This window comes from Syngnathus floridae, chromosome 18, assembly GCF_059516105.1.
Source record: "Syngnathus floridae isolate MCC-2025c chromosome 18, RoL_Sflo_1.0, whole genome shotgun sequence".
Classification (NCBI taxonomy): Eukaryota; Metazoa; Chordata; class Actinopteri; order Syngnathiformes; family Syngnathidae; genus Syngnathus; species Syngnathus floridae.
The window spans coordinates 5882514-5905407 of record NC_142430.1 but is presented as its reverse complement, the minus strand read 5'-3'; the positions used below and the strand labels follow the sequence as shown (position 1 = coordinate 5905407).

The 22894-nt window shown below is 45.0% G+C and overlaps 4 protein-coding genes across 7 annotated transcripts; 1 reads left to right on the top strand and 3 right to left on the bottom strand.

The window, feature by feature from the left end:
• Positions 1-1167: 1167 nt before the first annotated feature.
• timp2a (TIMP metallopeptidase inhibitor 2a) lies at positions 1168-7850 on the bottom strand. The gene is made up of 5 exons (XM_088359674.1): positions 7492-7850; positions 3768-3868; positions 3595-3703; positions 3278-3402; positions 1168-3211 (listed from the first exon to the last, which is right to left on the bottom strand). The coding sequence occupies exons 1-5, from the start codon at positions 7619-7621 to the stop codon at positions 3014-3016; spliced, it is 663 nt and encodes a 220-aa protein (XP_088215800.1). The 5' UTR covers positions 7622-7850; the 3' UTR covers positions 1168-3013.
• Positions 7851-8035: 185 nt separating this feature from the next.
• On the bottom strand, positions 8036-12375 carry sfxn2 (sideroflexin 2). 4 transcript variants are annotated; one of them, XM_088359671.1, is made up of 14 exons: positions 11977-12230; positions 11634-11669; positions 10846-10921; positions 10323-10525; positions 10077-10247; positions 9904-10002; positions 9756-9831; positions 9613-9698; positions 9392-9452; positions 9254-9320; positions 9132-9181; positions 9005-9054; positions 8865-8912; positions 8036-8627 (listed from the first exon to the last, which is right to left on the bottom strand). In XM_088359671.1, the coding sequence occupies exons 4-14, from the start codon at positions 10478-10480 to the stop codon at positions 8528-8530; spliced, it is 966 nt and encodes a 321-aa protein (XP_088215797.1). In that variant the 5' UTR covers positions 10481-10525; positions 10846-10921; positions 11634-11669; positions 11977-12230; the 3' UTR covers positions 8036-8527. The 4 variants fall into 4 exon arrangements, with proteins under 4 accessions (XP_088215797.1, XP_088215798.1, XP_088215796.1 ...); XM_088359672.1 differs by lacking the exons at positions 11634-11669; positions 11977-12230 and adding an exon at positions 12251-12375; XM_088359670.1 differs by lacking the exon at positions 11977-12230 and having other exon boundaries at positions 11634-11849.
• A 441-nt stretch (positions 12376-12816) lies between these two features.
• arl3b (ARF like GTPase 3b) lies at positions 12817-15012 on the top strand. The gene is made up of 6 exons (XM_088359675.1): positions 12817-12977; positions 13425-13568; positions 13705-13821; positions 13896-13946; positions 14083-14268; positions 14358-15012. Exons 1-6 carry the CDS (start codon positions 12975-12977, stop codon positions 14403-14405), a joined length of 549 nt encoding a protein of 182 aa, XP_088215801.1. The 5' UTR covers positions 12817-12974; the 3' UTR covers positions 14406-15012.
• A 782-nt stretch (positions 15013-15794) lies between these two features.
• On the bottom strand, positions 15795-22745 carry trim8b (tripartite motif containing 8b). The gene is made up of 5 exons (XM_088360379.1): positions 20488-22745; positions 18268-18363; positions 17927-18192; positions 17744-17859; positions 15795-17668 (listed from the first exon to the last, which is right to left on the bottom strand). Exons 1-5 carry the CDS (start codon positions 21091-21093, stop codon positions 17007-17009), a joined length of 1746 nt encoding a protein of 581 aa, XP_088216505.1. The 5' UTR covers positions 21094-22745; the 3' UTR covers positions 15795-17006.
• Between the last annotated feature and the right edge of the window lie 149 nt (positions 22746-22894).

Genomic DNA, 22894 nt, shown 5'->3' with positions numbered 1-22894 from the left:
TTCTTCACTTTCTCTTCAGAAGAAAAGCAGCCTGAAAGATTAAATGTTTCCTTGGAGGAATTTGGTGTTGAAAGACAAGGTCAAAAAACAAGCAAGAAGACTGAAAGAATTTCAAAAATGATCAGAATCCTCTCTTGCATCCTCATTTTCCATTGTGTAGCTAATTCAAGAATCAAATAGTACAACTGAATGAATACTAACCAGGCACATTTTGGTCAACTTAAAATGTATAAATATATCTCCAGAATCGCAGCGTTCCCGGTTTAAAAGACAATAACACATATAATTTATGTATCAGTGTTGCTATCAATACAGTTTTAGGGATGTATTATTTTTTTTATATTGTAAAAGACTCACATTACGGCTACTGTACTTATTTTTTTATATTGTAAAAGACTCACATTACGGCTACTGTAATGTCAGTCAATGGCCTTTCATGATACTAACAGCGGTATTACCACGGGTGGCCACAAGAGGGCGACAAGTCACAGATATTCAATTGGAAAAGTTTTACATAAAAAAATGAGTAGTTATACTGGCTAACTATGATACAAACGTCTTTTACAATAGAATTTACATCTTGCATTGAAACCAAGACATTTTGAAATAAACAAGAGTTTTTAGCATAAAAATCAGTTAAAGGGGGGGGGTCAAAGCAGGGCGTTTGACCCATTTTGCAGCAAACATCCGTAGGGCAAAGTCAAAAGCAGATCACATGCGGCTGTCTTGACATGCAAGCGCACGCAAGCACAGACACAAAAAAAGCGTCCGCGTGCACAAACAAAAGCACAAATTCACGCCCTCACAAGCTCCAATATCCCCCTCAAAAAAAAAAAAAAACTTTACACAGGAATGAACAGAAATGACAAAACCTGCTCCCTGGGCTGGGCTGCACATTTTTCAAATATTTTCCAACTGGAGTCAAGTAACTCTAGTGATTTTTCTGCTACGTCTTTCACAACTGCTCGCAACCTAACTGAGGATTAGAAACGTATAAACAGCAATTAAAAAAAAAAGTTGATTTATTTTTATGTAAATTTGAAGTTACTATGTGTAAACTACATGAAAACAAATTATTTTCAAAATATGTTATTGTACTCCTTATACTAATTTTACTGTGTTGTATTTTCAGCAAAGTGAGAGAAAGAATACGCAAGAAAACATTGATCCTTTCAAAGATGTCTTTTTATTTGATAATATGGAATATGTGTGTCCTTTCTTACCGGACGTACACAAAGCCTCAGACACATGCACGGTGGTCTATTATTATTATTATCATCATTATTATTATTATTCACACACACAAAAAAAGAGATGAATATTCTCTCTTCACTCTCACGGTGCTCCAGCGCAAGAGGACCTCGCCTCGACGGCTAAACAAATTTTTAAGACAATGATTATGGAAAAACCGCCAAAAACGCTCACAAAACAGAAAACAGAATGGAAAATTTGAGTTTAAATTATGCCTCTAATACTCCTTTACATTTATACTGCATATAAACAATCACTTGCCAATTTATCTGGTACGCCTTGAAGAAAACCAAAAAAGCATTACTTTTTTTTGGGATGCTTTACTGTAGTTTAAATAGTTACAGTGGATATATGGGAAATTTATGAACAGTTCCAAATACCAATCAGTGCTAGCACAAAACCTTCAGGAAAGAAGAAAAAGAACCCACATACACAGCTTTAAGCGTGTGCACACTTTTGCAACCAACATTATTTCTATTTTGCCTCTAAAAATAGAGTTGTACGAGTTATAGGTCACAATAAGTTTTGTTAAAATGATTTATTTTGGTGTAATTTTAATAAAAATTTGAACAGGGGTGTGCAGACTTTTTAAATCCACTGTATATATTATAAAATCCCTTGAAAAATAGGTGTTCAAATAAATTGTGTTGGTTTCTATCTTAGGGCACAATACCTTTTAAACTAGAAAGTGTATGCAATTGTGTGTTTTTCTTTTTCTTCAAATGTTTCCTTGCGTATAAAGCAGCGCTGCAGCGAGTAACTTGGTTGGAGAAAAAATGTAGAATAGGAGGGGCACGGCCACACCGGACCCTCCGTACATTGGCAAACGGTGAAAATGCACATACAATCAATAAAGAACACTAATATAAGCCATGAAATTAAAAAAAAAAATCCCTTTTTGTCTTAATTCCTTTCAACAAGCCTCTAGGAAGCTCTGTGAACGCGTGCCTTAACCATAGCAATACTAATAATTGTGAAATCAGTGTTCAGGTCTTTCTGCATGGGGGGGTAAAAAAAGTGCAAATCTAGTAAACTAACGCAGTGAATAATTCATCAAAAATAATAGTCAAGTAAAGACTAAAATGCATAGATGTAGAGTGGGACACTGCAGATTAGAAGGTGACGCAATTATTAGTTGATTTAATAAAACGTGGTATATTATTGTAAGTCTTGCTCCCATTTAACATATTCCATGGGAAACGGGAGCAAAGAAATGTCGACCTTTCTGGCTGTATACATTCTCACACACATGCACACACGCACATCATAGACTGGTCCAGTGAGTCATTTGTCACCAAACGAAAATACTGAATTGTGTTGTTTCGAAAGGAGATGAGCCTGACGTGGGCGCGCTTTTGAAAAAAAAAGGACACAAAAAAAAATGGCAAAATAAAAAAAGGCAACTTGGAATATTTGCTTTGGATAAAATGGAGGTCATTGAAGTGACTCATCTTGCGCAGCTCAGGGATCGATTGGTTTGGACTTAACCGAAAAAGAGCTTCAGAGGAAGTGCTCTGTTGCTGCCCCCCCCAAAAAAAACTAAAGTTATGTCCTCCTGACGCCAGCCTCAGGAGGAAAAAAAAAAAAAAATCACTTGACCAGTCTCATGCCTCGAACGTGACAACAACAAAGAACCCTCATTTGGTTTAAAATGAACACAGAGAGGCTACAGACCCCCTCCCCCCCCCTCCCCTCTAAATCAAAATGGCCTGATGTTTTTTTTTTTTTTTCCATGGGGGTGTGAATTAATACTTGCAAGGCCCTAGGGGTCCTCCGCGTCCAGGAACTCCTTCTTGGGCGGGGCCACGCCACGGTACCAGGAGCAGGATCCGTCGGCCCGCTTGACGCAGGCGTAGTGGTTGGCCTGACGACCGTACACCTGCTTATCGATCATCAGGTCCGTCCACAGGCACTCCTCGGGGGCCGAGATCTCGCAGGGCAGTGAAGGGCAGCGAACAATCTGCAAGCCCACCGCAATCATAAATTTTTTTTTCAAAGGATGCCCGATAAAGTCACAAAATCCTACCTTGCACTCGCAACCCATCTGGTAGCGTTGGCTGAGACTCTTCTTCTGGGTGTTGCTCAAGAAGTCCCAGGGCATGATGTAATCGCACAGCGTCACGTGCATTTGTCCACCGGCGTTCGACTTGCCTGTGAAAAACACAGAAGACGACAAATCCATTTTTTTTTGGGAAACATCTGCTGCGTTTGCAATCTTCCGAGCGCTCCCGTTTTGTTGACGACGCTCCTTGCAGAGGAGGATGAGTCATGGCGGCATCAAATAGCAACGTTAGGGCTGCTTGTCATTTTAGTATGGAAAATTCATTCTTCTCGAGTACACACCAGAGATCAAGTACTCCTTCTTGCCGCTGGTGTCCAGGGTGACGCCGCACACGGCCGACACGGGCGCGGTGAAGATGGTATCGATGTCCTGATTGGGTCCTTTGAACATCTGCGATGTGGAGAAAAAACTGAGAAAACAACACACACACACTCGATAATTGATTCGCATATACCTTGATCTGCTTGATTTCATACTGAATCTTCTTGATGGGGTTCCCGTAGATGTCGTTGCCGGAGTCGACCTCTCGTTCGCCAACCACCTTCGCTCGGATCACTGTTAACAAAAACACAAATTAAAATTGATTTTCCATGCCAGTATGAGATCTATTGGACCTAATGACCTTTGGCCTTCTTAAATAAAAAAACATGCTAGGGGCTTTTTTTTAGCGCTGCTGAGGCTTCCTGTTTCCAGACACGCTGAGCTGAATTTGCTATATAATGACTGAAAAAGGCTTTTCATTCTGCTCTATTAAAAGAACCTGAAAGATGATACGAAAACAGTGTGTGCGCGCGAGCGACGACGTCCAGCTTCAGCTATGCGTACGACATTAAATTCTCAATGGAAAATGTGAGCAAGCGAGTCAAGGGGGAAAAAAAAAAAACTTCAGAAGTGGAGGAAAACACACACACACACTCACAAAGTTTATTCACACACTTGAATGTCATACTGTAACTCCATTGATGTCATTTTTCCAACATAATTGGCACTTTAACAGTCATCGGCACTGTGTGGTACTTGAATGCAAACTTTTTGCACAGGCTGAATAATGCTCAATGCTCGGAACTGTTTGCAGACCTCAGCCTTTTCAGTCCCACTCCGCAAATATCCAGCACATACACATGCACACGAGTGTGGTTGTACCTGGCTGGCGCTATGGCTTGCATTCCTCACCCCCCCCCACCCCGCTTTCGCTTCCTGACCTCATTCTGAGTTGCAACGAGCAGAGGATTAAGCTGATAGGAAGTTGCTGTTAAATTCGCGGTGTCGGCAATATGCACGGTGTAAGCCAAAGACCCCCCCCCTGAAAAAAGTCACTCAGTAGTGCCCCCTGGTCTATCAAGACTACACAAGAAGATGCTAAAAGTCGAAGAAGACAATGTGAATAGGAGAAGATAAATCACAGACTGCAGCTGTAACACCACAAGGTCATGTGATCTGCGCCAGGCCGCCAATCCGACAACAAACCACCAAGTGACCCACATTTCGATTGTTAGCGCTCTTAGGATGCAGCAGAATGACTCAGACGTGCATTTTGGACAACTTTTCCATGCAGGATGACGCCCCCCCCCCTCCATTCAGCCCACCACCACCATGACGACCCTCTTCCTTTTCCACATGTTGAGCCAATTACATCAGGCTGCTCTAAAACTAAAACGTCAGCTGTAATTTCCGTCACGTCAGCCGTATTCCGTCTGCAACGCTAATGTGCAACAGCAGCGTGTGAACAAATACCTTTATTTTGAAATGTCCCAGTTTGGTTTCAACTTCCTCATTTACTACTTAAGCTCACCATATGTTAAATGGTGAAATCTAAATGTTCCTCTTCGGGGGGGATGTTGTTGCATCATTTTAGACAGAGGTGCTAACAAAAGAAAGCTCTGGTCTACTACGTTGCCATCTACACAAACCAGCCATTTGTACATAACAGTAGCAATTCAATTGTGACATATTGGATGATTTCACGATCATTCTAGTGTCCTATAGGGGCAGGGCATAGGTCATCTATCATCATTTTTGTAGGATGGAACCGAGGAGGAGCAAATACATTGAAAACAGCAAGGGCTCCAAAACAGATCCCTGCGGAACACCTAGACTAATAAAAACTGGAAACCACTCTAGCCCGCTAAAAGTAATACCAACCTGGTATTGTATGTGGCCCAAGTTGAAATGGAAACAACATTGTAAGCATTACTGACTATTTTTCAAAATATATAATTGGGCATGAGTCCCAGAAATTCTGCCGAGCCAGCCGCGTAACCACAAGAGAAGCATTGCCGCACTAACGAGCAGATTATAATAGTATTGTTTCCAAGATTTGCGGCGGGAGGATGACACCGCATAGCCGCTGCGGCTTGCAGCATCAATGAGCACGAAAAAACAGCTGATCATACACGCTGGTTATTTACAGTATGGAAACCACGACACAAACACCGCATCATTTTGCAGGAAGCACACACAGACTTGCGGCTTAAAAACAAAAATCCTGTCTACAACTTTGTTGCTGTATCACGTGTGAACTCCAAACCACATTTTAGACTTCCTGTAATGGTTTATTGACTCACGAAAGAACACACCGGCTTACCAAATACAGACGGACATCCTGTTTGTCAAGGCAAGAAATCAAAGTTTATTCGTCAGGATGTATTTATAGTTTTAGTTGCTGCCAGAGTTCAACGTACTTCCCCACTGACGAAAACAACACAACACTGGAACTTTCATTGCCCAGCCCCTCACTTGAAAACACACCCTGGATGTCATCCAGATGTCACCCGAGCTGCAGAGCTCCGCATCATGCGTTGCACTTCCAGCATTATTTTTTTTTTTTTGGGCGGGTTTTAAAGTTGCAAAGCATTCCAGTAATTCCAAAACTTGCACCACCCCTCCTCACAAAAAGGAGTGGAAATCAAGTCAAAAGACAGACTAGGTAGAGAGGAAAGTTTGCAGTGTGGTTGAGATTCGATTTCTTCTCAAACGCCCCCCCCACCTCCCCCAAACCTTGAGACCGAAGCTTTCCACACTGCTTCTCTCTTTTCCCTCCGCGATGCCACGTTGACCCAGCCGAGCCGCGTCGGCATCCCGAAGGCCTCGTAAAGGCGCCATCTCATTTCCAGATTGCGCTTACTTACCGAAAACAAAAAACAGGAAAAAAAAATGACAGGCAGGCAGAAAGTTTTGCTTCCACATACTCATGGAGCAAGAACATGAAGTCAAAACTACGGGCACAATATTATTCATTCATTTATATTCGCAAAGATAACACTCCTTATGTTGTTTCCGAGGCAACTTGAAGCAGACACACTGAAGGTCACTTGAGGACTATGCATACACTTTAATGTCACAACTGAATCACTATTTTGTATTAAATGTTCCCCACCTAAACTGAAGGGAGCTTAGAAGAATGGGCTAAAGATTTGAATCATATTTGGAAAAATAAAAAAGTATTTTGCTTGTGAGGGAGGAGCCAAGTTTAGCCTGGGTTGTTAACAGTTAACAGCTGAGTTGTTGAGGGGTTTTTTTTGGCTCAACATTTTTTACAAATTAAATCATTCATAAAGTACTTATTTTTAAGGATAATGTAAAATGAGCATGGAATATTTCAAAATAAAAAATATACAGCATAATAAATATTATAAATATATTGAATATTTCAATTTGGGGATTCTAATTTGTGGGACATTTATTGACATAAGCAAATTTGTTGACCCAGTTTATCTAACACTACCATAATAAATACAAATATTAAAAAAAAATCTCAACAAAAGTTCCTGCTCGGGTAATTTTACTTTACTACAATTTTACTACACTAGCTTTATCATATTTGGGTTTTGAGGCAAGCTATGTTTGCAATAAATCTTGCCAAATCAAAGTTTCCTGCTTCACTGGCTGTCAGATTTACACTAAATTAATATATTCTCCATGTAAGCCCGGTTTTTACAGAGTAGAGAGGTCTGTGGTGGTCTCGTTTGGGGGGGGTCTGCAAGAGCAGGGGTGCTGCTGTACAAATCAGCATGCAAACCGAGTCGTGGCCTTGAGCAGCACACCCACCACTAGAACGTTAAACAGATCGATGACTAAGCTGCTTTTTAGTTGCTGCATGTGGAACAGACACAGACAGCAAACAACAACAACAACATCACCACAAGCGTGTCCGGGCATGAGAGGGGCGGTGTACTCACCCACGTCGGCATTGCAGAATGCCTGTTGCGGGTGCACCGGGGCGCAGCTGCACGCCTCGGTCAGCTCCTCCGCCCGCCACACGAGCAGCAGTGCAAGCGTGCACAGAACGCCGTTGACGCTCAGCGGCATTGTTGATGCAGACACCGCGATGCGAGGTTATCTCTTTTTTGGCAGCGTAGGAGATGCAAATGAAAAGTGACTCGTTTGTTGTTGTTTTTTGCTTAAAATATTTTTTTCCTCATAGAGCGAGTCAAGACGACAACGGCGTATGTCACAAACGAGAAGTTTCGTGCTGCATTCAGGGTCAGTCGAGCTTCGAAGTGCCGTTCAAGGACTCTTGTTATCGTCTGATGCGCGACTGTTTTATACAAGCTGCTGCCTGGTCACGCCCCCTTATGGCTACGGCAAGTGGAAAAGGCCAAAGTAAATATAATCGCATCAACAAGACGGTATACTGTATATCCATTTATAATAATATATAAATACTTTTGGTCCCACTGTTAATGAAGTTGCTCGACCAAATAAAATCTGCATGCACAGCAATTAATTTTAAATATTATATTTTATTCCAACATACACTGTTGATTGTACATAATTTTGTACATAATTTCAGATGAATCATGCAAATCACAGTCCTCCATTTTGCACAACACCTTTATTTTTCCAAACCAGCTGTGTCGTTTGTCCATCTTGAGTCGTGCACAGAAGTGTTTTAAGAATGTCCAGGAAGCCTTTTTGCTTTAAAAAGAATGTCCAAGGCACGTAAACGTTTTAAGAGCGAAAAAAATGTACCGGGAGTTGTTTTGTTCAGTTATGAGCTTGCAAAGTCATAAAAAGAAAATTCCTGAGAAGAGATTATTTGGTTTGTAATGAGAGATTAACTAAAATCATCATAGGTGAATTTAAAAGCATTCATCAAAAAATCCCTCGTGTATACCGTATTAGTTCCACATGATAAGCACCTTTTTAAAAGTCTGAGTAACAACTGAGGAAAGAAGGAGTATAAGGAGGCAGTGAGTCCTGCAGGTGGGCTTCTCAGAGGCCTTTGTTGAAATAGACGCACCGCACGCTGTCGCCGTACTTGGCCGTAATGGAGTCGCGGAGTTCGGGCTCGAGCTTCGACACTGCAAGGGTGCTGCGAGACAAAAACGAAAGATTATATACATTTGAAAAATAAATAAGTTGTTAAGACAGACAATCAAATTGGGCCCGCGTTAACTATTTTGAACTGATCAAATGTAATAAAAAAATGATTAAAATGTAATATACTGTTTTAAACATATGTATATAAATATAATTATATCTAAAATAACAATCAACAAATACTTCTGGAATAATAATAAGTATCCAAAGTAAATCAGATGTGAGTTACCATCTTTGCGGGAACAGAGCGCAGGCTGCTGGTACCATGAAGGTCAAACTGTTTCGAGACAAGCACAACAAAAGCGAGTTGACCCCTACACCGAGAACTTGTATCCTTCCATCGCCCTTTCCGCCAGATGTTGTACTTACAAGACGCCCACCATCATCACTTGAATGGGCCCGTGGAGGTACGTGATTCTCTGCAAAGGAGAAGAAAAGCCGTCACGGGATCGCTTTCAACAAAGAAAAGGAGGAAAAATGTAAAAGAGGATCAAACCTGCATGAATTTGTATTTTTCCAGTCGTTGCATGATGATGGGGAGGATGACTGTGGAGGAGAGTGCATGTGAGCGGGGGGGGGGGGCAAAATAAAGAGCTTTTTTTTTTTTTTTATACATACTCATTCCCGGTGCAGCCATGGTGATCCTGGAGATGACCACTTGTGTGATGCCTTTCATCGCCGCTTTCTGCATGAGTGAATTAAGGACGTTAAAAACAAGTTTTTGCTTCAAAATTTACATTAAAAAAAAAATCTCACCTGTGAGTGGCCCAGCTTGTTGCCGTTTTCATCGGTGACAGCGATGCCGTTCAAAATTTCCCTGAAAACACATTTTCAGTCAGAAGAAAATATTTATTTTTTTAAATTAGCTTTTTTTCTTAAATAGTTGAGTCTTTGGGTTGATCTGGCTAATTGTCGGAGCACACCAAAAGTGCCACAGAAAAAGCTCCTCATCTTAAAAGTCCTCAAAAGAGACTCACTGTTGTCGCATCATGGGAATGTTGACACAGTTGGCCGCTGCCACGGCCGCAAAAGGGACCCATCGTGCCACCAGCGGGGGGGCTTTCTGCAACAGAGAGACTTTACACACTTACGCACTTTGCATAATTTGTGACAATCCTACCTTGGTGTAGAGGTTAAGTCCCACTGCCGTGGCTAAAGCCGTGCTGGTGGCCGTCACATAGGCCACGCCGATTTGCCTGAGGCGCACAATGGTGATGTCATTCCAAGCCTGCAATGGTGGCGGATGTAACGAAGGCCTGACGTCTTACTTAGGGGTGATGGGCGAGGCGGCGTTGCGGTTGGTGTAGTTGACCAGCGCGTTGAAGGACTGATTGACCCACTGCCAGAAGACCACCGCAGGCACAGTTCTAGAAAGACAGCCATAAAAAGACTTTCAGTCCCTTAACACACAACATTTGTGGTGAAGTTTGTACTCGTCTACCTGTAGAACTGGAGCATACAGCCGGTGATGGCCATACCTCCGGGGACCTGAAAGGACATGCGGCCGATGATGTTCATACGGTCGCCCGAGTCGGGGTGAAAGGCCGAGTCGTACAGCTTCTTGGCGTAATGGAGTTGCTCCTCGGTGGTACCCGGTGGGATGGAACCCGCCCTGGAACACGGAAGGTGCAATCAAACCCATGTCATGTACAAAAGTAAATTTATTTTAGGGGGATGTGTCACCAACCTGCAGCTGTCCACCAAGGCTTTGGCCTCATCCAAGCGCGAGTCGGGCAGGAGCGCCGTTCGCCAGTCGGTGATGTTGAAGAAGTGTTTAAGCCGCCCCGTGAAGGTGGACTGGTCCCATCGCGGGGCGTCAATGTCAAACGTGGGGCTCAGTGCCATGGTGGAGCGCTGATATTTGTCCTCCAGAAAGGTTTGGCCAAAGACCTGAGGAAGGAAGAGCAATTACATTTCCACCAGGGGGAGAGTAGAAGTTGATTTATGGGTTCAAATTCAGTAGCGATCATACAAAAGTAAATCTTTTGACAAATAACGGAAATGACCTAAATTCTCTTACTGCTTGCATAACAAAGCCACTTTTTTTTTTTAATTCAAACTGCTTTAGGGTATTCATTTAATATTCAACTACAGCCCTGAATTATCACGTAAGAAGATTTTGTAAAGTTCATAAGGGGCAAATGTGCCCTTTGTTACCTCTTCAGACAAATTCCTAACCAAATCCCCTGCTAGAAATAATTGACAAGCACCTAGTGAATGGTTCCTCTGGTTCTCTAGCTGCAGCAGCCTTCCAATACCCGACCAGAACCGGCAGAATCCAGCTTCCTAAATGAAAAAAATAAAAACATAATATGCAAATTATTCACATGTGAAGTTAGTCACAGATGTTGCAGCAATTGTGGCTTTTCAGAGACTTTGTGCAACCTCACCAGGCTTGAGCTGGATGGTTCTGGATCTGTTTACTTAAAAATGTGAGCTTGCGTCCAAAGTCAATAATTGTCGTAACACTGAGTTTTACGAACAAGATTAGAACGAATAGGCCTCTGCAGGAAATTTCGCAAAAAGCTTCTTCGAGGTTGTCACGTTCAGGTGTGCAGGTGTTTAGTTAGTAAACAAACGCACGGATCATGGTTTTAAACGACGGGAGTAACTTCATACAACATATCTCTCTTAATTAATACATGTATTAAAAGTATAGCCATTAAAAGAAGCACTTCTGTGCACACCTTGACAAACTGGATCTACAAGGCGGAACGCATCTGGATAAAGTCCACGCTGTCCTTAGAAGGTCTAGGCGTTAAATACGAATTTGATTGCATGAAAAAATAACCGAGGCTGTGATTTAATTGCATTCGAGAGTTGACAGAATTGGGTGGGTGGGGAGGTGATGCCAAAAAGAGGAGAGAAAACATATGTCCGGCAGACTGATGCAACTTGTGTCTCGTATTACTGGCGCCCTGCCCGCGGCGACGAGGAAAACAAAATGGAAGTGGGACATTTTGATGCTTTAGATTAGAAGTTAGGACGCAAGACTCACCTTTGAGCGGGTGGTCCGCTGCCTCTGTGTAAAAAGCTGTCAGGTCGGGTCAAGAAACATTAAAAAATGTTGCACGTGGCAAGCTCTCCGCCAATGACATGGTGGGGCAGCTCCCCGCGACATAGTAATCTGCTGGGTCCTAATGCCTGAAATTCACTCAGTACTCTCGTCTGCTATACCGTTAAAATCTTTAAAAATAAAGATCCACGGCCTACCTACTCCCGAAATAGTATTCATATAACACGTAGAGTCACAAAACGCCATACAGTTATATCTACACAATCCTCTAACAGATAGACAAACATATATTTGAAAGTATATGCTAGACAAGAGAAACGACAACCTTAAAATCTGGGGGTACTTGAAGCGACAAGACGCGAGGGCTGCGTGCGAGAGGCTTGTGATTGGTGGAGAACCCGGAAGCAAGTAAATGTGGAACGAGTTCGCGTGCGAGTCGAGTAATTGTTGTTTTCGTAGATTACGAGACCAACAGTGACCTATCGGACATTTGCAATAAACCTCAGAAAAATCACCAGTGTCTTTAAAAGTCGTTCTTACTGCTGCGGTATGACAAACAAAACACATGTAGGCACGACACGGTGGCTGCGTGCGCTTACTTGGCTGTTGTCAGGGAAATTAGCCCCGTTGTCGCCACCTCTGGTGTGGCGTGGTATCGTAGCTTCCAGAGAGTTGCCTGGGTCCTAAAGACCGCAATAATTAAAACGAGTCTGGTGCTATAGCCTGCGGGGCAAAAATACACGTACACGTACTGGACTGCGAAACCATGTGAATTGGTGGTGGGCGGATGTTTTGAATTGCTCTGTCGCCCTCTCGTGGTTAAGGTCTGAATGTGTATTTTTGCCCCGCAGCATGGCTGAGTGCTGCGAAGATCGACGTGCAGTAAAAGAGTACTACGTTTACTGTACTCCATCGGCCATATGTATACAGCTAAAGCTACAGCTAGCGTAAACCACTACTCCGCGTGACGCCACACTCCAGGCCTATATCATTGACGAAATACAACGAACTGATTTATGCGACTAAATATAGGTAAAACACAAAGCAGTTGGTGCAAGCAATTTCAGCCTCACTGTCGCCACCTGTGGATGGGAGTGTGAACAACATATTGAATTTTTACGTCTAGTAGTTAGCTTTTTTACAATCACTTTTTGAGTATGACCACTTATCGTATTTAAGGCGTGGGGATAATATCATTAAAGTGCTTTCCAAGCACTTTAGCGGCTTGATAATAATTACTTACTCGGGCGCGTTCCTGTGCGAGTGACGTCATAGTCCTTAGTAACCCTCCGCAGCGGCGTCTCCACGACACAAGACAACAAGATGGTGAGTAGCCGTAATTCCTTCGTAATGACCGTTAACTAGGTGAAAACGGGTCAAAATGTGCTCATTCAAACATAGGCGGGATTGCAAAATTGTTAAGGCTGTTTGCTGGAGCAATCCTCAAAAGCCATCTTGTTGCGTTAGCTTCAGTTGCCGGGGGGAGATTAGCAAATTAGCCGCGTTTAGCATCTTCCGTACCGTCGATATCCGGGCCCAAAGCCAGTCAGTGAAAAGACAACTCAGATGTTATGAAGACCAAAAACGTTTAGATTGTGCACTGAATACGTGTTTGGAAGACGTCTGCATCACAGTTCTGAGGTTTGGGGTTCGAATCTCGGCCCTATCGCTAATCTAATATTGCTCAATGAAAATCTGCTATCAACATCACGTTTGGAAGATGTGCAACAATGGCAGCCATCGTTGTTACATGTTCGTTAATGCCATTTGCAGGGATTGCTGTCAATCCTGCGCAAACTGAAGAGCACACCAGACCAGGAGGTGAGGATATTGCTGCTGGGGCTGGACAACGGCGGAAAGACCACCCTGCTCAAGCAGCTGGCCTCCGAGGACATCAGCCACATCACCCCCACCCAGGTAAGCAATGATGCACTTTGGCAACTCAGCTTGATTGCACTTTTAAAAATGCTTGCCTATTTTACCAAAGGAAGCTAACAATGTCATCGTCCCGTGATGGCTCCCCTAAAAAGTCACAATTTCTCTCCTCCTCCAGGGCTTCAACATCAAGAGCGTCCAGTCGCAAGGCTTCAAACTCAACGTTTGGGACATTGGCGGCCAGAGGAAGATCAGGCCCTACTGGAGGAACTACTTTGAAAACACTGACGTGCTCGTAAGCTCGTAACATTATCGACACGTCTTGGAACTGCGTCAGGGTTTGTATGGTAATTTGTTATTTGTTTACAGATTTATGTCATCGACAGCGCTGACAGGAAAAGATTTGAGGAGACGGGGCAGGTATGTGAAGTTAATTGAGACTTTGGTGACATTATTCACGCTTCAGAAACATGCTACGAGTTTTGTAACCATCATCTGATGGCAGCCATTTTGAGAACCCCTGTTATGACAACTGACTTTTGTATTATCTTTTCAGGAACTGGCCGAACTGCTGGACGAGGAAAAGCTGAGCGGTGTGCCCGTGCTGATCTTCGCCAACAAGCAGGACCTCCTGACGGCGGCGCCGGCCTCCGAGATCGCCGAGGGCCTCAACCTGCACACCATCCGTGACCGCATCTGGCAAATCCAGTCATGCTCTGCCCTCACCAGCGAGGGCATCCAGGTCTGCCATCTTTTCCTTTTGTCATCAAGCAGTTATTTTTCCATTCCTTTGCTCTTTTGTTCATTTTTTCAAACTCACTTAACCCACAGGAGGGCATGAACTGGGTGTGCAAGAGCGTCAACTCCAAGAAGAAGTAGCTCATCTTTTCAGTCGTCTTCTCCTCGGGAGGACGTGCGGCAACGTCTCCTGAGCCTTAAACACTCCGGGGTACAACCTGTGAATGTACACACTACAACGAATCCAACAAGGAGGGTTTTTAACTGCTGCATTCCCGCCCGTCACACTTTTAACTATTTCCGTTGAGCTGCTGTCTTTCAAGAGGAAGATTGGAAGTCAAAGTGTGTCATTCTTTCCGAATCGTTCCACGTGCGCTTTCATATGGCTCTGTTTGACGTGAGGTCTTCTATTTTTGTAAGCGTTTTATTTATGGCAGAGTTAAGTAGAGTGTGCTTTCACCACCCTAAACCCACTAAAGAACGATATTGTATATGATATGTATAAAAAGAAATTAGATGAATTAGAGGCGTTTTTAAATCCACTGTAAATAGTGTGGGGATCCCCCCCATCCCCCCCGCGTTCGTATCTTTTATGCGCATTACTCGGCTCTATTTTGTAGTCCTCATACTGTACCTGCAGATTGTTTTTGTTTCACTTCTGTGACATTTTTGGGGATTTAGATTGATATTCTCGAATGTAATCTGTGCTAAAGGTACTGTATGTGAATAAAAGAAGAAAGAAAAAGTGTATGCTTGCCTTTTGTGCTTATCAGCTGTCGGTGTCAGTGAAGAGGTCTCGGCAGCGTGTGTGGGAGACAGCTCGACTCAAACGGACAAAAAGATTCATGGATTATTTCAAATGCTATCGTGGTGCATTATTGCGCAATCTAGGTCAGAGCATCATGAAAAAGACAAAATGCTTTTAACGTGGGCTAAAGTGCTCGTCTTACACAAACATCCCTCACTCAAACACGTGCACTGAAAAATACATATTATATGTTTGACATTTGTATAGTGGTTAACTAAATTATTAATAAAAAAAATGACACACAAGTGAGAGGTGGGCAACTATGTTGCTCTTTCCATTGCATCCGACAGCTGCACGACAGCTGTGCATACTCGCATGGGAGAATGTCAGGAGAGAGAATCAAGGGAGTGTTTTATTACTATGTGGGCGTACTGTAGGAAGTGAGACGAATCATTAAAAAAAACTTGTGTGGAAGGTTGGGGCACACAGATGGGAGTGGCAGGAGGGTGGGTCGGGAATGTGTAGTGTTCTTAATAAGGTTTGCCAAATAGAATGAACACAATCATATCATGGACTTTTAAGACAATATTTAGCTAGCCATTTTTAGCAGCTAATGCTAATCTGTGCAAAGATTGCAGCTCTGTTTATTCTTCACTGATTCTTTCTCCTTGAAACTTCAACCACTTTGTTACCATTTTAAGAATTAAGAAGATTAAATTGTAATATTAACTGTTGTGAAAATTCTGTGAAACATTGCTGTTACTTGAATCAACCAGGCAGGAAAGATTTAAATTCCTTTCTTTATTTGGAATTCTCCAAATCATGTCGTGTCATTTTTCCATTTCACAAAATATTTACAAAAAAAGATACTTTCAAGTTGTTGTTTTTTTTTGTACTTTCTCTCACAGTCAAGTGTCCTTAATGGCTTCTATGTAAGAAGGATGACCGGTCCATTCTCATTCTTTTAGAAAAAGTAGATCATGATACAGTCCTTTTTTTTTTTTTTTTTTTTTTTTTAAACTGCATACAATGTCTCTTCTTCTGAGTGCTTAAAAAAAATGTCTTCCTTTGCGTGCTTACAGCAGCAAAGAGGAAGCCAAGCGCTATCACGTATGTGTGAGTGTGTGTGTGCTTACTGAGTGGAAGTGACATCATCGCCCTGAAGGAAGTACGTGAAACAGCGTCGTCAGATCCTCTTCCACTTGACGCCTGATTGGTTTGGTCTCGCCACTCTGGGCTCTTATTTCTCGTGAAGTTGAGGGGGTAGGGGGTACGGGAAAGCGTCCTACAAGTGCATTGTGGGTATTGGGTGGAAGAGCTTGGGAAGCAGTAACAAGTGCCACAACAGAGGGGACCCCCCACCCCAAAAAAAAAACAAAAAAAAACAAAGGCTTTCATGACAACGACGTAAGGCAACGGACCTCGGTGGATGCTGAACCGGGAACACTTGAGTCTTTTTCCTTTTTTTTTTTGGCCCACCCATTAAAAGTTCATTTCCATCTCTCACTCTATAAATAACAGCTCCTCTTCTGCCTCCTCCCTCAGAGTCTCTTAAAACAGTCGCTCGGGTTTCTCGATGCTTTCCTTTTTAACGCTTTCTTTTTAGTTTAACGTACATTTTACAACACTGACGGAAAATAAAATCAAAATAAAAAGCAATCGACCCTGCCCCCGAATGTGTATACATTGTATTCTAGAGGTGTGTGTGTGTGTGTACAGTTTAAATGTGTGTAGGCTATAACGGCTTTAAAGCAGTCTATCGTAATCCCCTGCATATTTGCGGTTCAAATTTTTGTGCTCTTTCTGAACAAAAAAGGGCCAATTTATTTTTAAGGGAAATGTAAAATGAGTTAGAAACGAGGGGAAAAAAATGTTGATATTGTTGGTGGGAGATTTACAGTTTAAACTACTATTAGGAGGTCAGCCATTATTTGCAAATAGCAAGGGATTACACATTTTGCTGTGTGTGGTCTGTATGTGTGAGTATGTGTGTGTTAACTAGTGACGTAGTGCTTTGCGGAGGGCTGCCCGTACAGCCCGTAAAAGTCGGCGTGTCTGTGCGACTGCGAGGCGTCGATCCAGTCGCGTACTGCCAGGCCCTGCATGGACGGCCCCCCGGAGGCCAGGCCGGGCGGCGGGGGGTAGTCCTGCGCGCTGACCCAGGGGAAGGAGCCCGAGCGCGGGTACGGCGGGTGGCCGCGGTGGCCCGACACGGACGGCACCCCGGAGCAATAGCAGTTATCCATGGTGCACACCAGGATCTTCCGTCCGCCGTACTGCGGCAGCACGGTCTGCTGGGAGGAGTGCGAGGAGCCCCCGGTGCCGCCGCCCCCGCCGCCGGGGGGGAAGTGTGAGGAGCCGAAGACTGAGCCGGAATGGTGGTTGGCGCCGTCCGTGATGTGCGGTGGGCCGCAGGGCTGATTGGCAGACTGACCTTCTCCGGAGGACGAGGAGGAGCCCAGGTAGGGCTGCTTGCTCGAGGAAGAAGAGGAGGAGGAAGAAGAGCCATCTTTGAAACTCGCCGTGCCGTTTTTGCTGGAGTTTCCTTCCGGGAAGGCGGCGGAATGTTTCCGTTTCTCTACTCCCGAGGCTGAGCTTTGGTAGCTGGGGAAGGCCGGGACAGATTGCAGGAAGGTGGAGGGAGGGGTGAGCGGAGCTGAGGGTAGACACGAGAACATGTTCATGCAAAACACTTCAGGAAGGACATTTTGACACCTCTCCCAGTTTGTACCTTCCAGCGTTCTCTTCAAGCTTTTCTCCCGCTTGGAGATCTCCGAGAGGAAGAGCTTGGCGTTCAAATTGCCCACCTTGTAGGGCGGCAGAGTGCTCCCCACGCACGCCTGAGACCTTCAAAACATTCCAGATGAGACCCCGAGTACAAGCTATAAGACTGCAACACTGACACCCCTTATACCTGTCAGTGAGGATCTTGACGGGCTTGGTGTTCTTCATGAAGCCCAGCTCCTCCGCCTTTCCGAACGCCGTGTTGATGGCACTCAGCAGCTTGTGCGCCTCGTGCCGCTGCTCACCCAGCGCCAAGACTTGGGCGGCGTTCTCCTGGCAGAAGCGTGCCTGCGCCCGCTCCAGCGCCTCCAGCGTGCGACCCAGGTCCTCCTCCAGGAGCTGATGCATGCGCTGGTACTGCAGGCGCACGTCCTCCTTCAACTCCAGCACACGGTCCTTGTGGAGGAGGAGGACAAGGAGAGTCAACACAAAATGGAGGCTGAATTGTGCAGTTACAGTGCGCAAACACACCTCCACCACGCACTTGTCCGAGTCTAGCTTGCATAGCTGCTCCTCGATCTCCTGCACGCGGTCCTCCACACGTTCCTGCTGCTTCAGTAGGCTTTGCTGCAAGGTGACAGAAGAAGAAAAGCAGAGGAAAGAAGGTCTTTAAAGAGTGCAACAATTTCCCCCCCCCTCCATCCCCGCTTAGTTAGTCTCAATCCGACACGCACAATCCCCACAGGAGGGGAGGACCATGCTGCCATGGCAACCCGCAGCTGTTTTGTGCTTGCACAAGTGTGTGTGTGTGTGTGTGTTTGTGTTGGGGGGTTTGAATTGATAAATGAACCAACATAAGCAGGCAGGAAAAGCTCTCCTCCGCTTTAGTGGCCAGCTAAAAGCATGACGTGTTTTCATAATTCAAGAGAGAATGGAATGCTTTTCATTTCTAGTTGTAGCGGGTTGTTTCATTTGGGCAAGGCAGTCAAATTAGCACATCCAACTAAATGCTAATGTCAGCAGACAGACATGTCTCTGTGTTCACTGGGCCCATCTTTATCCGGATTCCACTATGTTAGCGTGTAGCACGATAGCATGCTAGCCCTTGCGACGAGTGGAGATGGGATTGCAGAAGTGTCCGACATGGTTCCAAAAATCTTAGCTGATTTTATCATTGGTTCCCTGGCTGAAAACCACTGGCCTAGATATCTCTCTCACACACACACACACACACACACATGGTTGCCATGTTACATGCAGGACTGTGACCTGGTTGTGCTGATTGATTGAGTCGGGCTGTGAGCAGAAAAAAAGCTGCGGGGTCGAAGGAGAAGAAGCTTAGCAGAGGGAGGTTGCAGCTATGGATACGTAGGGCAGGCAGGGGAAGGGCGGGTGAGATTGGGCACTGGGGGTCAAGGGAGGGGGGGGGGACTCGGGAGGGCCCCTCTTTAGCTGTCATTTCAGCATAGTGTCTTTTCCATCAGGACCAGGGGGGGCCATGAAGAAGGTCTGGCCGCGCCTGGAGGTGCAGGGAGGTGAATTAGACGTGCGGGGCTGATGGAAGTGCAGGGGAGGGGGGATGGCGTAGCGAGGGGGTTGAAATCATATTAAAGATGGCTGATTGAGCTGGAATCAACGATTATTCATAAAGGGGCGGCTGGCAAAGAAGCGGTAGGGTGGATTTGGTGAATATGGAAATATATGTTAAATAGACCCTCATATCTACATACATGAATGCAGAACACAGTGTAAATATTCGACCCTAAATAATTCAGCGGGCTCTAATTAGCGACCATCCAGAGCATTAATAATGTAGGAAAAAGATGGCAAAGATTTTTTCTTTCAGGGGGGAGGGCAGCATGGCTTCACAGTTCAGATGGGCAACCACGCCCCCAACCCTAACCCCTGTCACCCCTCCTGCTGACTCATTGCGACAGGAAGTACAAGGCGGCGTGACAGGATTGACACCGAAAGCCGGCGTCATGAGTCAGTCGACGCCTCACGTTTCCCCCCTCTGACTAATCCCCCCCCCCAACATGCATATTCCTTTGAAAAATGCACGTGCGTTAAAAAAAAGGGGGGTCAAAACACCAGGAAACCAAGATGTCATTTAAAAATAAAATCCACACAATCGAGTGACGAATCACTATAATCCCTCGCTGGCGATCCCCGCGCAAGGATGCATCTGTGGCGGGGAGATAAGAACCCCCCCCCCCCCCGTCACAATGAGGGACCCTCATTGTCCCCTCCACCCGCAGCCCCACACCCTCCGCCGCTCACTGCATTGTGTGGCATTCCGACAGATGAGAAGGACGACTGCAGCAAGCTGGATGTATATTGCGGCCTTTGCAACGGAAATGTGACCATTTCAAGGACCCGATTTAAATGTACTTGTTGTTGCTTAGTGACTACACGAAATGTAAAGTGATCGCTTTTGCCTGTGTGTGTGTGCGTGCAATGCTTCCAAGAATGCACAAAAGCACTTATTGATTATGGATAAACTTGACAGAATTCCCTCAAGATGTCCGACATTCCATTCTATGGATAACGTAGATTTAGGTCAATGTGGTAAGGAAATAAAAAAAAAAAAATGCTCCGGCCTCTGTGTGCATGAATTCAATCTCCCCAAGTTAAATTATCAATGGGACTTCTCAAAAACCCAAATTCGACTCACATGGTGAAATAGCGAGTCCACAATAACCTAAACAAAGCAGTTACGAGGGGACTGTGGTGAGTGCGCGGATGTCTTACTCTGATGTCGTTGCGGCGGAGCTCCACGTCGGCGACGGCGTGCCCGTGGCTGGGGTGACAGCGGGCGAAGCAACAGTATTGGCACACGGCAGTCTGCTCAGCCTCGCAGTGATACAGCCGGTACTCATCGTGCTGCGGGCACGTCCACGCCTTGACCGCCTCGGCCTCCACCAACAGATGCCCGAGGGCCGAGCACGGCTGCTGCAAGTGCGTCTGCACGTGCGACTGGCAGCACGGCGCGTTGCAGCGCAAGCACACCTTAACGGCGGGCAGCGGGGGGCCACGTCGGCACAGAATGCATTGAGGCGGCGGCACGGACGCCTTTTCCACGCTGAGGGCATTGTATTTCTCCACGATGTTGGAAAGCTTGTGGTTCTTCTCCAGGCTGGGCTTTTGGCTGTACGCATGGTTGCACTCGGGGCAGCGGGCCAACGTGGAGTCCTTGGCCCAGGCCTCGCTGATGCACGCCCGACAGAAATTGTGCTTGCAGGGCAGCTGGATGGGCTCGGAGAAGACGTGCAGACAGATGGGGCAGATGAGCTCCTCCTCGAAGCAGTTCTTCCACGTCTCGGCCATGTCAGACGCCATGGTGGCGGGAGCAGGCATACAAAAAAATGCCTCGGGGTTTCGGTCTGCGTTCTCACGAAACCCGAGCCTCCACCCCACACCACCCTTCCCAGAAAAAAAACCTGACACTGTCCTTAAAGTGTGCGTTTACCTTTGCGCTGACACCCTGACTTGTTAGTTATTGCTGCGGCAAGTTCCGGAAAACTGACCAAAATGAGAACACACAGAGTGAGGCTGACGTTACAAGATTACTGTAAACTGTGACACACAGGGAGTGATTGTGTGTGGCCTACAGGAAGAAGCAGCCTGCAGGTAAAACCTTGGAATCCAAACAAGGCACAGATAACTAAGCCAGGGGGGCAGCCAAATATGCAAATGAGCACACGACCTCCTGCACGTGCACTGACAGCTGCCAGGGGCGTGATTCGTGTACCTGCTCCCACACCCTGATTAATGCTATTTTTTTATTTTTTTAAACCTGACACTAAACCTATAACAGTCACTCTCCAGAAATACCTAACAGAGCAGCACAGGAGGCTCGGCTCGGTTAAGTGCACAGCGGCCCACAACAGATTCCGATTAAAAACGCCTCGGTTTTGTTTTGACGTGATACGCCATTTCCATGAGATGAATAATAATCCAAACACTCGCACACATACAGACAAGGCCGCGGCTCTCTCTGGCACTTTCCACTCGATAACAAAAGGGCCTACTAATCTTATTAGATGGAGAAATCATAAATGCATAGCCGGGCCGTTGCTTTGGATGCGGTTTCACTGCATAGTTGTCGCTTTTTTAAGGGCTCCGATCGAAACCACTGAACAAAAGAGTATTTATTTAGCTTAAGGATCTGCAGGAATGTTGCTTGCTTCGACACTCATCGATCGAATAAGCTCCTCCCTCCTTTCACAAAAAATACAATTATTCTTAAGTTATTACTTAAATCTTACTTTCTGCTTATTCGCCTGCTCTCGCCCCCGCCGTCGACCAACAACATATTTAATCGACTTATCTCGACAAAAATCGTGGGGGGAAAAAAAAACGAAGTGACTCACCTCACCATTTTGTAGCACAGGTACACATTTTTTAAACCACACTGTCCTCACAAACGCATCCCTTGCTTGCATACAACATGTACATTATTTTCTTAAATATATATTTGTAACCGTTCCAGGGTTAGAATATAAAAATATGAGGATATTAAAAGGGGAAGTCGCTCCGCTGTCCTTGTTATACGGGCTAGCTGCTGTCATCAGCCATCTTGATATTAAAAAAAATAATACAGAGGATATCCACCGTGAAAAAGGTTGGAGGTCGTTTCACCGAAGCCTTTCGTCTATTTACACAATATTAACGACGACACGGTTACTAAAAACGGTCGGGTTTTTTTGGTTTCTGTTTGATCATACTCCTCTCTTCAGGTCCAAAAGTCGACAGTCCTGACGTACTTGCTATTTAGTCACGGCCCATATTTGGTCACACGGTCCGGTGTAAGAGTCGACTATTCCTGATTTATAAACATCCAACTCGCTTTGGTGGTAAGGGGAAAACAAAAAATATAATTTGACGCCTTCTTCTTTGATGGCCTCCTTTCTTCTTGTGCCTCACTCTGCCCCAACGAGGCTGTCGACAGAGGAGGAATGCGGGCGAGCTGGACGCTTCCTCCCGTTAGCGTCAATACAGACGAGCGGCCCAATAGGCCACTTCCGGCGTTTCAGAATTAACTATTTCCTTTTTCTGATTTTCAAAATAAAGCCCTGATAATGAGTACCGTTTGACTCAGTAGTGTTACCACTGCACTTAATATTAGGGTAAATAATGGAAGCTGATTACATACCAA